The following is a 14,006-nucleotide window of genomic DNA, read 5'->3' on the forward strand; positions in this document are numbered from 1 at the left end:
TTTCCCCTCACGAGCCCAGCGCTTAGCCTTTGTGAAGCGGACCATTTGAAGGGTCTGCTTACATCACTCCAACATGCTGATGAATGATTTTTATTCTCGCGCCTAAAAGGACAAATCCATCATTCTTTCTCTCTCCAGGCTTATTTCCATGATATGTCTTTCTATTGGGATAAAGACATCAGGCTATGTCGAAGTATAGGTACTGAATAGGCTCTTCTTTCCTCTGTGTTAAGCAGCCACCCCTTGCATCAAGGCCATCAGCCCCAGTGAGGGATGGACCACAGGAGGGGCCACTGTCATCATCATTGGGGACAACTTCTTTGACGGCCTGCAGGTCGTCTTCGGGACCATGCTTGTCTGGAGTGAGGTACAGTATTTTTTGTCACACCATTGAGTTGATTGAATTTCAGCCTAGGTTTTAAGTATCTTACCGTTTTTACTAAAAATATCCTATTAGAAACTGATGCCTTTACTATAAAAACTAGTAACAATAGCCATTCTTTTGTATGTTTGTACGAGACCTTAGTAGGTATGGTCAGACTCAATGGTTCCTGTGCCCTGTCATCCAGCTCATCACCCCCCACGCCATCCGCGTCCAGACCCCTCCCAGGCACATCCCTGGTGTGGTGGAGGTCACGCTGTCCTACAAGTCCAAGCAGTTCTGCAAGGGGGCTCCTGGAAGATTTGTCTACACCGGTGAGTCAGAATGCTTAATGCTTCTTTCAGTCTCTCCTCCCTGGGTTTAGTGCCCTGACTATGCATCCTCTCTGGATGAAACACAAACTCTGTTCAAAATCGTGCACACTTACTTCCTCACTTCCTTAAAGTAGTCACTGATCTGATACATTTGGATTAAAAAAACAAGGGTTCCCTGACATACATCACTTTTACCCATCCAGTCATTTTGCATCTATGGTTAGGCTGGAAGTAAGGATACATTTTCACAGTATTGGAACAGGGTCCCAGTGTCAAGGCAGTAATGATGGACTAACCAGGCCCCTGCTTTCTGGGTCTGGAATGTTCAATGTGTGAGAACTGCACCGCTAGCTAAAGGTGTTTGGTGGAAGGACTTCTATGAGTGCAACTTGATCTCTCCCTGAACTGCCATTAGAAGTCTGCGCTGCCAAGCTCTGTTAAATTCAATCTGTCAGGATAATTCACTCTGCCAATTATATTTCTCTCCTCACTTGTCAGATATGCATCTACTAATTTGCAGATTTTTTCAATATATTGTAATTTTAATGAAAGTAGTGACTGAACTAGAGAGAAATAGAAGGATGCAGTTAAGGGTATTTGTGACCGTGTGTGTGTGTGTGTGTGTGTGTGTGTGTGTGTGTGTGTGTGTGTGTGTGTGTGTGTGTGTGTGTGTGTGTGTGTGTGTGTGTGGTGTGTTGTGTGTGTGTGTGTGTGTGTGTGTGTGCGTGTGTGTGTGTGTGAGTTTGTGTGTGTGTCGTTGTCACACCATAAGTATAGTGGATTATCTTGGCTAACAGAGGGATGTGGGGTCTTATCTGTCATCATTGGTGAGGAGGCAGAGGTCATGAGGGTCAGGGGCTGTCTGACCTGGAAGCCTCCGTCTGTTCTAAACACGATGGCTAGAATGAGACGAGGCGCGTCAAAGCACTCTCCTCAAAAAAGTGGAGAGGTGTGGGAGGGGGGGTGGACCCCTTAACCCCGCCCCCCAGACCCCTTCCATCCTGGGCAGCTGTTTCTCATCAAGCCCCCCCCCCCCCCCCCCCCCAAGCCACCCGTTCCCTTCCCCTCCAACCGTGCAGTCTGGCCTAGCACTCCTGCGTTTAACCTCCCTAGCAGAAGCAGAGCAGAGGCCAACAAGGCACTGGGATAATGAAACAAGAGTGCAGTGTGCTGAGTGTGTGAGCGTATGTGCATATGTGTGAAGCCTGGGAAGGTGTATAAGTTAAGAGACATTATTGGCTTCTATAGCACCCCGGTAAATGTGCCAGGTCTCTTAAGAACAGACCCCATTAGTCACACGGGCTAAGCGGATTGGGATGATTACCATCAGGTTTTACTGGGGGAACCTGTCCCCTTCTGGATCTATGTTGATTTCGTTCCTTTTTCCTTCTCTGGTTCCTGCTCTGTTCCAGTTAGTCGAAAGATACAATTAACCTGGGAGGCAACGGCAGTACAATTGATTAGTGTGGTGAATTAAAAGAGAGGGCCCACCAATAAGACAAGTCTAGCTCCTCAGCCTACTGCTATTCCCAGATTGGATCACCCTGATTGTACCAGGGTCGAAATGAAACTGTTAACGAGCTCCGGGAACTTAACGACAGAATTAACATGGACTCCAGATGTACAGTAATTGCGAGTTGATAGGGGGACATTACCTCTCGGACAGTTAAGTACAACGTGGACTGGCAACAAAAAGAGGACATTCTCTTGTCATTTCAGTGGCCAGGCAACGTGTGCATATCAAAGGTCCATTTATCAAAGCTATCCTTCAAGCGTGACTTTGCGTCATGTCGTTGAGAGAAGCGCTTTTAGACCTTTCCATGTTGACTCTTCTCGCCCGACAGGCCCTAATTGTGGAGATTTAACTCGCTCAATTTAATAAATTATCACAAATTACCAAGAGTCAACATAGAGTACATTGCAGTCAATTCTAACGGCAGAGAGTGGTGTCTTGTTGGATTAGTATTCTGGACCACCTCCAAAACTAACAATTCAGTCAGAGGATGTGAGCACCCTGTAATGTACATCAATAATCATGTATGCATTGAGTATGTTCAATCATGGAAACACCAGCTACAGAGACACATAATGCTGCAAAACTTGAGAGTATGCTTTATTAAGCTATGCACTGTAGATAGCAATGTATATTTCACTGTGGCCACAGGCCTATTATCAGTAATACAACAACTGCTTCATAATCCACACATGCTTAATGTATCAATGTTTACCGAATTGTTCTACTTTAGGGAAAGGACATAGTATCCCGAAAACTGGTTTAATCAACGTTGTTTCCACATAATTTCAACCCAAAAAATCGATGTGATGAGGTTGAATCAACGCGGAAAACTGATTGGATTTGCAAAAAGTCATCAACATAATAGCATTTCGTATTTTTTTCCACACAACCTTTAACCTAAATAGAATGACATGGTGACAGTTTTTGTGGATTTCACGTTGAATTCACATTAGTTGACAACTCAACCAAATGTAAATCAAAACTAGATGTTGAAGTGACATCTGTTCCCAGTGGGTTGTTGTGGTTTGTCCTGTATCTGATCCATGTATTGGTTATCAATTGGTCAGGGGGACTGGAGGATCAAACTAGGTTAGCAAGGTTAGCAAATCAAAACGGGACAGGTCCAGCTGTCCTCTCGTCAATACTTCACACTTTATTAACTACTGCATAGAGGATCTGTGTTTGTTCTTAAAGGGCTTTTATAATGGGCCGTATGTGACTTCAATTGGGTAAAACTTATGTGATTGCTTTTTACCATAAAGTTACTATAGGCCGACGCCAGTGCAAAAGAATAAACTATCAGTAAAAACATTGACTTTGAAACCCTAATTGCATGAGAGCTTTTGGTTTCTAGCTAGACTTGATTTCTATAAGAGCTACCCTCCCAGGACCACTCCCTATGGAGACCCTTAGTAATATGAAGTGCTGGCACTGCTGCTAACACACTCAGCTACTATTTATCCTAATCAGTGACATCCCTATACCCGGGAATTGTGTTCAAATGAACCCCTAGCTCGCCCCAGAAATAGCACATTAACCGGGACCCCATTTGTCATGGGTAAATTGAGGGTCAGTAAACGTCGCCTGTATATTCTATTGGGGATCCGGGACATGCATCATAACGTTAGGAGAGAATGATAGATGAAGGGTAGCTGTCATACATTTGTCAGCGGGAAAGGAACATTATTTGCTAATTTCCCAAGCTGGGAAATGACAGAGTGCTTCGTTTTCAGACCTTTGGTGAGCAGTTTGGTTTCTGTGTTATTAGTACAAGTCAAGTGTTTTTTTTTCTCCCTATAAGGCTGACTGTAACGAGTGCCATTTATCTGATCTCACAGAGGGCTGCTATGTAACACACTGGGTCTGGGTGAAGGGTTTTGGATGATGCTGATGATGCCCCATACAGTGAGCATCTCTTGCCAGGTATGAGTTGAGGCTAGACAGCCTTGAAGGCTGATGAATCACAAAGTTTTCTTGTCAAGGTGACAGTATCGACTCCACTGCACCAGAATCTGACAAAATGGCTATACGGCAGTCATTCATCAACATAAGGACAAAGGGGTCATGGGGGATTCACTGAATACTGTTGGAGATCAAGACATGTCAGTCTGGTAGGGGATGGAAAATAAAGGCGTTAATACTGTATGTACCTTCAGAAAGTATTCATACCCCTTGACTTTTTCCACATTTTGTTGTGTTACAGCCCGAACACACTAACAAATTAATAAAAACATATATAATTCTCACCAACTACACATACAGTGGGAAGAATCTGATCTTCGTCTAGGTCCCAACAATAGACAAACACAGTCTGCTTACACTAATAACACACAAACAATTATAATTTTTCATGTCTTTATTGAACACACCATGTAAACATTCACAGTGCAGGTTGGAAAAAGTATGTGAATCCTTGTATTTAATAACAGGTTGACCCTCCTTTGGCAGCAATAACCTCAACCAAATGTTTTCTGTAGTTGCGGATCAGACCTGCACAACAGTCAGGAGAAATTCTGGACCATTCCTCTTTACAAAACAGTTTCAGTTCCACAGTATTCTTGGGATGTCTGGTGTGAACTGCTCTCTTGAGGTCATACCACAGCATCTCAATCGGGTTGAGGTCAGGCCTCTGACTGGGCCACTCCAGAAGGCGTACTTTCTTCTGTTCAAGTCATTCTGTTGTTGATTTACTTCTGTGTTTTGGGTTGTTGTCCTGTTGCATGACCTAACTTCTGTTGGAGGACAGATAGCCTTACGTTCTCCTGCAAAATGTCTTGAGAAACTTGGGAATTAATTTTTCCGTCAATGATAGCAAGCTGTCCAGGCCCTGAGGCAACAAAGCAGCCCCAAACCATGATGCTCCCGCCACCATAGTTTACAGTTGGGATGAGGTTTTGATATTGGTGTGCTGTGCCTTTTTTTCTCCACACATAGTGTTGTATGTTCCTTCCAAACAACATAACTTAAGTTTAATCTGTCCACAGAATATTTTGGAACATCCAGGTGCTTTTTTAGAGAACTCCAGACGTGCAGCAATGTCTTTTTGGACAGCAGTGGCTTCTTCCATGGTGTCCTCCCATGAACACCATTCTTGTTTAGTGTTTTACGTATTGTAGACTCGTCAACAGAGATGTTAGCATCTTTAGCTGACAGAGGTTTCTTCTTAACCTCATTGAGCATTCTGTGCTGTGCTCTTGCAGTCATCTTTGCAGGACGGCCACTCCTAGGGAGAGTAGCAACAGTGCTGAAATTTCTACATTTATAGACAATTTGTCTTACCGTGGACTGACTTTTAGAGATACTTTTGTAACCCTTTCGAGCTTTATGCAAGGCAACAATTCTTAATCTTAGGTCTTCTGAGATCTCTTTTGTTCGAGACATGGTTCACATCAGGCAATGCTTCTTGTGAATAGCAAACTCAAATGTTGTGAGTGTTTTTTATAGGGCAAGACAGCTCTAACCAAAATCTCCAATCTCGTCTCATTGATTCAACTCCAGGTTAGTTGACTCCTGACTCCAATTAGCTTTTGGAGATGTCATTAGCCTAGGGGTTCACATACTTTTTCCAACCTACACTGTGAATGTTTAAATGATGTATTCAATATAGACAAGAAAAATACAATAATTTCTGTGTTATTAGTTTATGCACACTGTGTTTGTTTATTGTTGTGAAAAGATGAAGATCAAATCAAATGTTATGTCAAATGTATGCAGAAAGTTCACATACTTGTTCTTGCCACTGTAATACCCCATCATGACAATGTGAAAACATGTTTTTAGACATTTTTGCTAATTTATTGAAAATGAAATACAGAAATATCTAATTGACATAAATACTCTACACTCCTGAGTCAATACTTTGCAGAAGCACATTTGGCAGCAATTACAGCTGTGAGTCTTTCTGGGTACGTCTCTAAGAGCTTTCCACATCTGGATTGTACAACATTTGCCCATTATTCTTTAAAAAATTATTCAAGCTCTGTTAAATTGGTTGATTGGTTGATCATTGCTAGACAACCATTTTCAGGTCTTGCCATAGATTTCCAAGTAGATCTGTAACTCAGCCACTCAGGAACATTCACTGTTTTCTTGGTGACCAACTCCAGTGTAGGGCCTTGTGCTTTAGGTTATTGTCCTGCTGAAAGGTGAATTAATCTCCCAGTGTCTGGTGGAAAGCAGACTGAAGCAGGTATTCCTCTAGAATTTTGCCTGTGCTTAGCTCCATTCTGTTAATTTTTTATCCTGAAAAACTCCCCAGTCCTTAATGATTTAAAGCATATCCATAACATGATGCAGCCATCAATATGCTTGAAAATATGGAGAATGGTACTCAGTAATGTGTTGTATTGGATTTGTACCAAACATAACACTTTGTATTCAGGACATAAAGTTAATTGCTTTGCCACATTTTTTGCAGTATTACTTTAGTGCCTTGTTGCAGGATGCATGTTTTGGAATATTGTTATTCTGTAAAGGCATCTTTCTTTTCACTCTGTCAATTAGGTTTTGTGGAGTAACCACAGTGTTGTTGCTCCATCCTCAGTTTTCTCCTATCACAGCCATTAAACTTTGTAACTGTTTTAAAGTCACCATTGGCCTCATGGTGAAATCCCTGAGCAGTTTCCTTCCACTTCGGCAACTGAGTTAGGAAGGATGCCTGTATCTTTGTAGTGACTGGGTGTATTGATACACCAGCCAAAGTGTAATTAATAACTTCACCATGCTCAAAGGGATATGGTCTTTGTGGTTGAATCTGTGTTTACCTTACAGATAATTGTATGTGTGGGGTACAAAGATAAGGTAGTCATAAAAAAATGATGTTAAACACTATTATTGCGCACAGAGTGAGTCCATGAAACGTATTATGTTACTTGTTAAACAAGTTTTACTCCTGAACTTATTTATGGCTTGCCATAAAAATAGGGTTGAATACTTATTGACTCAAGACCTTTCAGCTTTTCATGTTGTATTAATTTGTAAAAATGTCTAAAAACATAATTCCACTTTGACATTATGGGGTATTGTGTGTAGGCCACTGACCCAAAAAATCTAAATGTAATCCATGTTAAATCCAGGCTGTAACACAACAATATGTGGAAAAAGTCAAGGGGTGTGAGTACTTTCTGAAGGCACTGTATATTGTTAAAAGTAACGCTATCCTACACCGCAAAGCTCACAATTACGAACATTTATGTTGAGTGTTGATATTTACTGTAATGCTTGTCAATCAATCAATCAATCAAATGTATTTATAAAGCCCTTTTCACATCAGCCGATGTCACAAAGTGCTGTACAGAAACCCAGCCTAAAACCCCAAACAGCAAGCAATGCAGATCAAGATGCTATGCATTGTACATGTAATGCAATGAATATTGATGTGTACCTTGACTGACCTCTTTATCCTCACTCAGTTGGACAGAGATCCAAAGTGATATAGTCTTCAAATCTAAAATTAAGCCCTTTGCCGCACTCCAAGCAGAAATGGTTGGCTCTTGACAAAAAAACTGCTGTTCAGTAAACATGGACTCCTTTATCAAAGCACATCAGTCTGGGCCTTGTGCTGTTCAGTCTGTGTATCGGGTCTAACCTTACAGCTCCCCTCCGCCCTTCAGCCCAGACTCTCTTTGAAGTCCCGGATTTGGAGCAGATCAGATACAGAGCCTCCTCACGGTTTCCTCCCCTGCAGGGCAGGGTTTGGTAGCAGCTAGTCAGGGATGGGGTGTGGCCTAGACACACTGTAAGATACACTGTAATCAAAGGCATTCACAGAGGAATGTAAACAATATCAACATATCTGTATAAGAGGGGTTTCCAATGGCATCTCTTATAACCTAAGAGTGTAGTGTAGTAATATGAGCAATGTATAGATAGCTGATGTTGCCATCACTGTTACTCAGTTCCCCTGTCTGTCTCATTACAAGCCTGGTATTTAGCTGTAGCTCCTCATGAGTGACTGAGACACTCGTCACCTAGTTACACAATCTCAGCCAGAGAGCCTTTGTGAACGTGTGCAATGTTTCATGAGAGGAAGGTCCTTTCGTCCAATTAGAGGGCTGACTTGACACACACTTTCCCACTCCTTCGTTTTCAAGCAGTTTGTCAGGTAGACTTTGAGGAGCACACTGTGACATTATTTCACACAGTGGAATCATTAACAGTCCTGGGAAATCCTGCGCTGGAAAATGTATCGAAATAAGTGGCGGCAGATGAGCATGTCTTTTACCGCATTACATCCCTCTGTAGAATGTATTGCAAGGAGTGGCTTTACAGTTTAAAGGATAGTATCGGTACAGGGGTGTTTCTCTATAAGGATGATAGGCCTATTCATTGATTTGGATTTAATTGGCACCTCTATAAATTGTACTGCATTGTAAGATACAGGGGTGGCAGGTAGACTAGCGATCAGAGAGGCGAGCCAGCAACTGGAGGGTTACCAGTTCCAATCCTGGGTCTGATGGGAAAAATCTGGTGGGAAGTGAGCTGGTATCAAATCCTAGATGCCATTGCGTGCCCTTGAGCACGGCACTTTACTCCACAGAACAACTACTCCACGGGTGCCCAGTGTGACAACCCCCTGCTCCAGCCTGTATATGTAGAGGGGGTTGGAATAAAAGCAGAAGTCAAATACCAGTTGGACCTTGTGTACAATTGATGAATAAAGTGATCTTAATCTTAGATGATGTCTGTTTGGTAACTGTTCTCCATTTTTATATTCCTCACTAAGGCACAGTATTAGTCCTGTGCAGCAAGATAGATGAGGTTTCTCTCCTCCCTCCCCTCTTCACTATGTTCCACACCCAACGGGCTTTAAAAGAACTCCATCCCCATCCCCCTATTCCCCATCCCCATCCACACACACCCACCGCCACCACTGCCTTTGATTGAAATTCATCTCAAGTTTATTGAGAAATGAATGAGAGATGCTGCACGGTATTGACTTTGAGAGGAAAACACAACTCATCTTGAATGAGGGGGAAAACGCAGCGGTAATTTAGCCGTCATCGATTTGGCCCCGTCCATGTATTGATCTTCATTTTACAATATTAATTTGCGGCTGCAATCAGCTGTGAAGGGAGGCCATTTGATTTCTGTTGGACGGGAATGTGTTAAAGTCCCCCTCTGTGTCCTTTGAGGAGGGTACCACTCACTTTAGATGTCATCGAAGGGGAGCGAACAGGTGTCTCCACTAATTTCCAATACAGAGATTAAGGGAATTTTGAGAGTATGGAATTGTGAACTGATACAGTACATCCCTTCCATTTAACCTGTGTTAATTACATTTGATCTGTTGCAGAAGCAATATCTGGTGGAATTGTAACTGTCGTTTTATCTCGCTGTATGTATCAGCTCAAAGTTCATGAAATTTCAATGAACATTGATTTCTCTCTATTGATTCGTCTTACCGGCAGATCTTTGAAATGTTAATTTCCTGCTCAACCTGAGACTCCTGGAGATGGAATAACTCCCTGTTAGCTTGGCTTGGATGGAGATCATAATGGTCAGTGTTAAATGCACTGGTTTGGTTTGCTCGGGTTTGCCGTGAGTTAAGATCGGTTGGTTTGGTTTGAAGTTGGGTTCTGACTGTATGCTTCTTTTAGATCTCTCTCCACAGTGGAAATCTACAGTATATTGCTGAACAGCAAGACCTCTAAATGTCTCATGTTATCCCTGCAGCTGTATCACCTGTTTAAGTTCACCTATTTAACTTCAATAACACCGAGTGATATTGGCCTTTTTCATCCCTGTTTGATCCTATTCATGTCAGTAAAATTATGTAATTTCCTGTTGTGATTGTGATACTATCTGTGACCCATATCTGTGTTGCAGCTTTAAGATGATCTCAGGTGCCCATGAGGCTTCAGGTGGATACTATCACAAGTTACAAACTCACTAAAACTTTGTTCACCTTGTTCTGTTTATCTGCTCCCTCTACACCTCAGTATAATCTGTGGTAGAGGGAAAGGAAATAAAGACGTGTAGGACGAGTGGAGATAGGCTCCAAGCAGTTAAGGATAATTAGTAATAGCTGGCAAATGGCAACAAGACTAGTATTTATCTCCAGGAAATATAGAGTTGTCGTAATAACCAATAATGGCTGGCAAGAATGCTAGCGCTCTTTGCAAACTTCCATTCCAAGACCACAGACTTAACAATGAACCATTTCCCTTAAATGTACTGCTTTGCCCAAACATTTTCCCCTGTTACTGACTGTTACTGCAAGCCAATACAGTACATGACTTCAGTACACTGCCACATACTGAGAGCATGCAGGCGTATTGCCATATAAGCATTTTCATCTGCCAACGGCAGCCATGTTACATTGCTCCTCTAGAGCGGTTACTCATGTCCTATTTCTAGAGTACATGGAGAAGGAGCAGTAGACCGTGCTCAGATGCATGTTTGGCCATCCACTCTGCATTTTAAGCAAAGACACTGGGCTCGGAGCCTTCTGGAGTGAATGTGTTAGGAGCATGAACGGATGACAGAGTAGATTAAGGGCATTAGATCAAAATAAGATCGGGAAGTACACATGCCAGGGAGAGGAATTCCATTGAAATCCTGCCATAGATTGTGGATGTGTGTGTGTGTGTGTGTGTGTAGTGCTTGAAATTAGATTTGATATGGTCACAGCTGCACACCAACTCATGCATTCAATTTTTTCATTCTGAAACATGACCATTCACTAACTAGAGTGAAGAAATTACTGAAATATTCATCAAGTTTCCACTCAGCTTTTGCATCCAAAGAATGAACTCTGCTGGGCATTTCTTTTTTTAAATCCTGTGCACCCTATTCAAAAGTGACAGTAATTTTGCTTCTTCAGCTGTAAACTATACATCAAATAAAACGCTATAATGATTGGCATGACTTTATTGTTAAGTGCTAAACATTTTATTATGAACACAAAACAATTATAGCTTCTCATAAGTGATGAGGACAATATGAAGTAGAGCTGAGCAAGGTGTTTCAAGCTGAATTGCTAGTTCAGAAGACGAGAACATTTTATCAGTCTATTTCATTCACTCTTCTTTTTCACACACTTTCTTTATTCTCGCTCTTTATAACTGGCAAAGTATTGAAATGCAGCCCTTGCCTTACCTCGCTGTGTCTCTTTCTCTCTAATTATCCGTGAGGTCAGTAGGCAAAATGGGGAAGAAGCCAAGAGATCAATACAAATTATCCCTGAGCAAACCAGTGCTGACAGTTTGAATTGCAGCATATGTTTACCCAAAATCAGGCAATTTATCTTAATATCAGCCGAGTAATGCAGCAGGGGTGAGAGGTCAGACAATCTCTCCACCTCATAATTACCCGCCTCTAAAACAGGAAAGTGGTATTGATTGGCCGCGGGCCGGGAAGCGGTCGTGACTGGAACGTGCCAGCCCCCCCCCACTCTCCAGCCAGACTTCCACCCAGAGCAGGATTTATGGGATGTGTGTGGAGGGTTTCATGTTTCCTCACCGTGGCTGAGAACCCTCGCAGGGGGGCCAGCTCCCCTCCCTAGTCTACTCCAGCTCTCCTCTCCTCCTTAGCTTACCTCTCACAACACTGCACTGGGCTGGTAGAATGATGGAGATGAAGCTCTTGCTGGCATACATGCTGGCGGTCCAAGGGCATCCTAGAGTTCAGAGCTACAATATACTAAAGGGTTAGAAGAAGGTGGTGGGAAGTAGGTAAGTTGGGGGTGTTTGAGAGAGTATAGTGGTGTATGTATAGTAAAACGGACCTCAAGTTTGATTGTTAAGAAATCAACCTAAATTAGATGGAATTTATTCAGCTCAAATATGATACATACTATAATACAATGTAATCATATATTTAATGTACAGAATGAATACAAGTGCTCAGTATATGTCGTCATCAGTCCTTATAGGATTATTGACAGTTTTTGTCTCTGTGTGTACACGGTCGACTACAGAACTGTCAACTCATCAACTGACAGCACCGTTTAGCTCTAATGCAAGTCTCCATCAGCTGTCAACGTCATTTGCATGAAATCGATAGCAGATGGAGGTCTGTGTCACCAATTTCATTACGCGGGGTTGTTACAAAGATCATCTCCATGATAGATGAGATTGCGACACGTCGACATGCGCTGCTCATGGCCCAGAGTTGCACCCCAATCACAGAACCTTGAGACATGCTTTAATCCATATCTTAAAGAGCAAGAGAGAAGAGACATCTTGTTTACTATCTGTGGTATGTGATGCTCATGTTCTAGGCCCCCTTTCCCCCTAGACGCCATAGCAGTTAAAGTAATTTAGTGTTTTCAAACAGATATGATAGAGAATTAAACGTCAACTATGTTTAAATGTGTATGACATATCAAGATGCTCAAAAAGTTTTCAAACTACATCAGGCTGCATTACTTCAGGATTACTATAATTGTAAATACTTCCAAAATACGCATACTTCTCCTTTATTACCCTGGTCTTGTGGTGTAGCTAGCTACTGTATCTGTACCCAGCATGCCCGGCTGCAGTGTTGAGTGTAGTGTGTTGTGCAGTGTAGGCCCCAGCTGAGGCAGAGGGCAGGAGAGCATGATGCATCACCCAGCGAGAGCCTACTGACAGCCGGGGATGATTGATGGCCTGATTATGGAGTGTTTTTTACAGATACACAATTTACATCACACTGGGCAGCGGGGTCTGGCAGGGCTACAACACACACACACACACACACACACACACACACACACACACACACACACACACACACACACACACACACACACACACACACACACACACACACCACACACACACCACACACACACACACACACACACACACACACACACACACGGTGTGTACAGAAATAACAAAAGAAAGAGGGCAAAACCCAGCTAGGGCCTTGTCATGTGAGATCAATACCACGGATCAATCCTTTATCGTGGAGAAAATGGCGTTCCCTCACGTTCTGAAGCGGACCTTTGTCGTTCCGGGATGCATGATGAGATGTCAAATCAGATTTCCAGGAGTGTATGTTGTGACGGGCGGTGTGTGGTGCGTTTGGTTGTTGGGAGTTCACTTTATGTGGTGAACAGCCCTGTACCTGTCTAGCAACGATTTGGTAGGTTGTGTGTGCGTGTGTGCTAGGCCTTCCTGGTCTGTGTGTCAGTGCGCTGGCTGTACGCGTGGCGTTAGCTTCATTGTCCTCTTGTGTTCAGCAGGTTTGACAAGCCTTCTGCCGTTAATGCAAATTACATGCTGAGTAATGAGTGATGGGCCAAATTACAGGCTGAACAATGAATAGAGGTAGGCAGCTCTTATTAGTCTCCACAGAAAGCCATTGATTTATGGCACTGCCACGCTCGTCTGAGTTACTCTCCTGAAAATTATATCTACATTGAGAAGTGATGTTCTCTATTAAGTCGTCCTTCCTCCTCCTCCCTCCCTACTCCCTTTCCCTTGGCCTACGGGTGTACATGATTGTTTAGAATCAGCGAGGTGTAAGGAAGCCTTAAATTACCCATTATGACTGTCAGACATAACCGCCTTAGTCTTACCAAAGTCTGGTTATGATTCATTTACTTTGTGCCTCTGATTCATAGCCCAATACGGCTCGCTGCTCCAGAATACTATTTGAGGGGTGGGTGAGATTGATCGCTCTGTGTGATCTGCTGAGTATTTCAGCAGAGCAGCGGGTGGTACAGTAGGTGAGCGCGTGGAGTGACAGCAACTCACGCTAGATCAATTTTGGACTTTCACAGATTATTAAAGCTCGGTTGATTAACACACCCCACTATGTCTTTGCTCAGTCATTTCCGCTGAAGATAAAAAGAAGAGCGCTG

General features: G+C 42.8%; 1 protein-coding gene across 2 annotated transcripts in view; it reads left to right on the plus strand.

Moving 5' to 3' along the window:
- The first annotated feature begins 201 nt into the window (after positions 1 to 201).
- The window catches only part of LOC111951838 (transcription factor COE3), a 25,133-nt gene continuing 11,328 nt past the window's right edge, over positions 202 to 14,006 (plus strand). Inside the window, exons 1-2 of one of the 2 annotated variants that reach the window (XM_023970082.3) lie at positions 202 to 367; positions 570 to 696. In XM_023970082.3, coding sequence (XP_023825850.1) covers positions 350 to 367; positions 570 to 696 — 145 coding nt within the window. In that variant the 5' untranslated portion in view covers positions 202 to 349. The remainder of the gene's footprint in view (positions 368 to 569; positions 697 to 14,006) is intronic. The other variant, XM_023970083.2, reaches the window with a different exon arrangement.

Source organism: Salvelinus sp. IW2-2015, linkage group LG25, assembly GCF_002910315.2.
Source record: "Salvelinus sp. IW2-2015 linkage group LG25, ASM291031v2, whole genome shotgun sequence".
NCBI classification, from domain to species: domain Eukaryota; kingdom Metazoa; phylum Chordata; class Actinopteri; order Salmoniformes; family Salmonidae; genus Salvelinus; species Salvelinus sp. IW2-2015.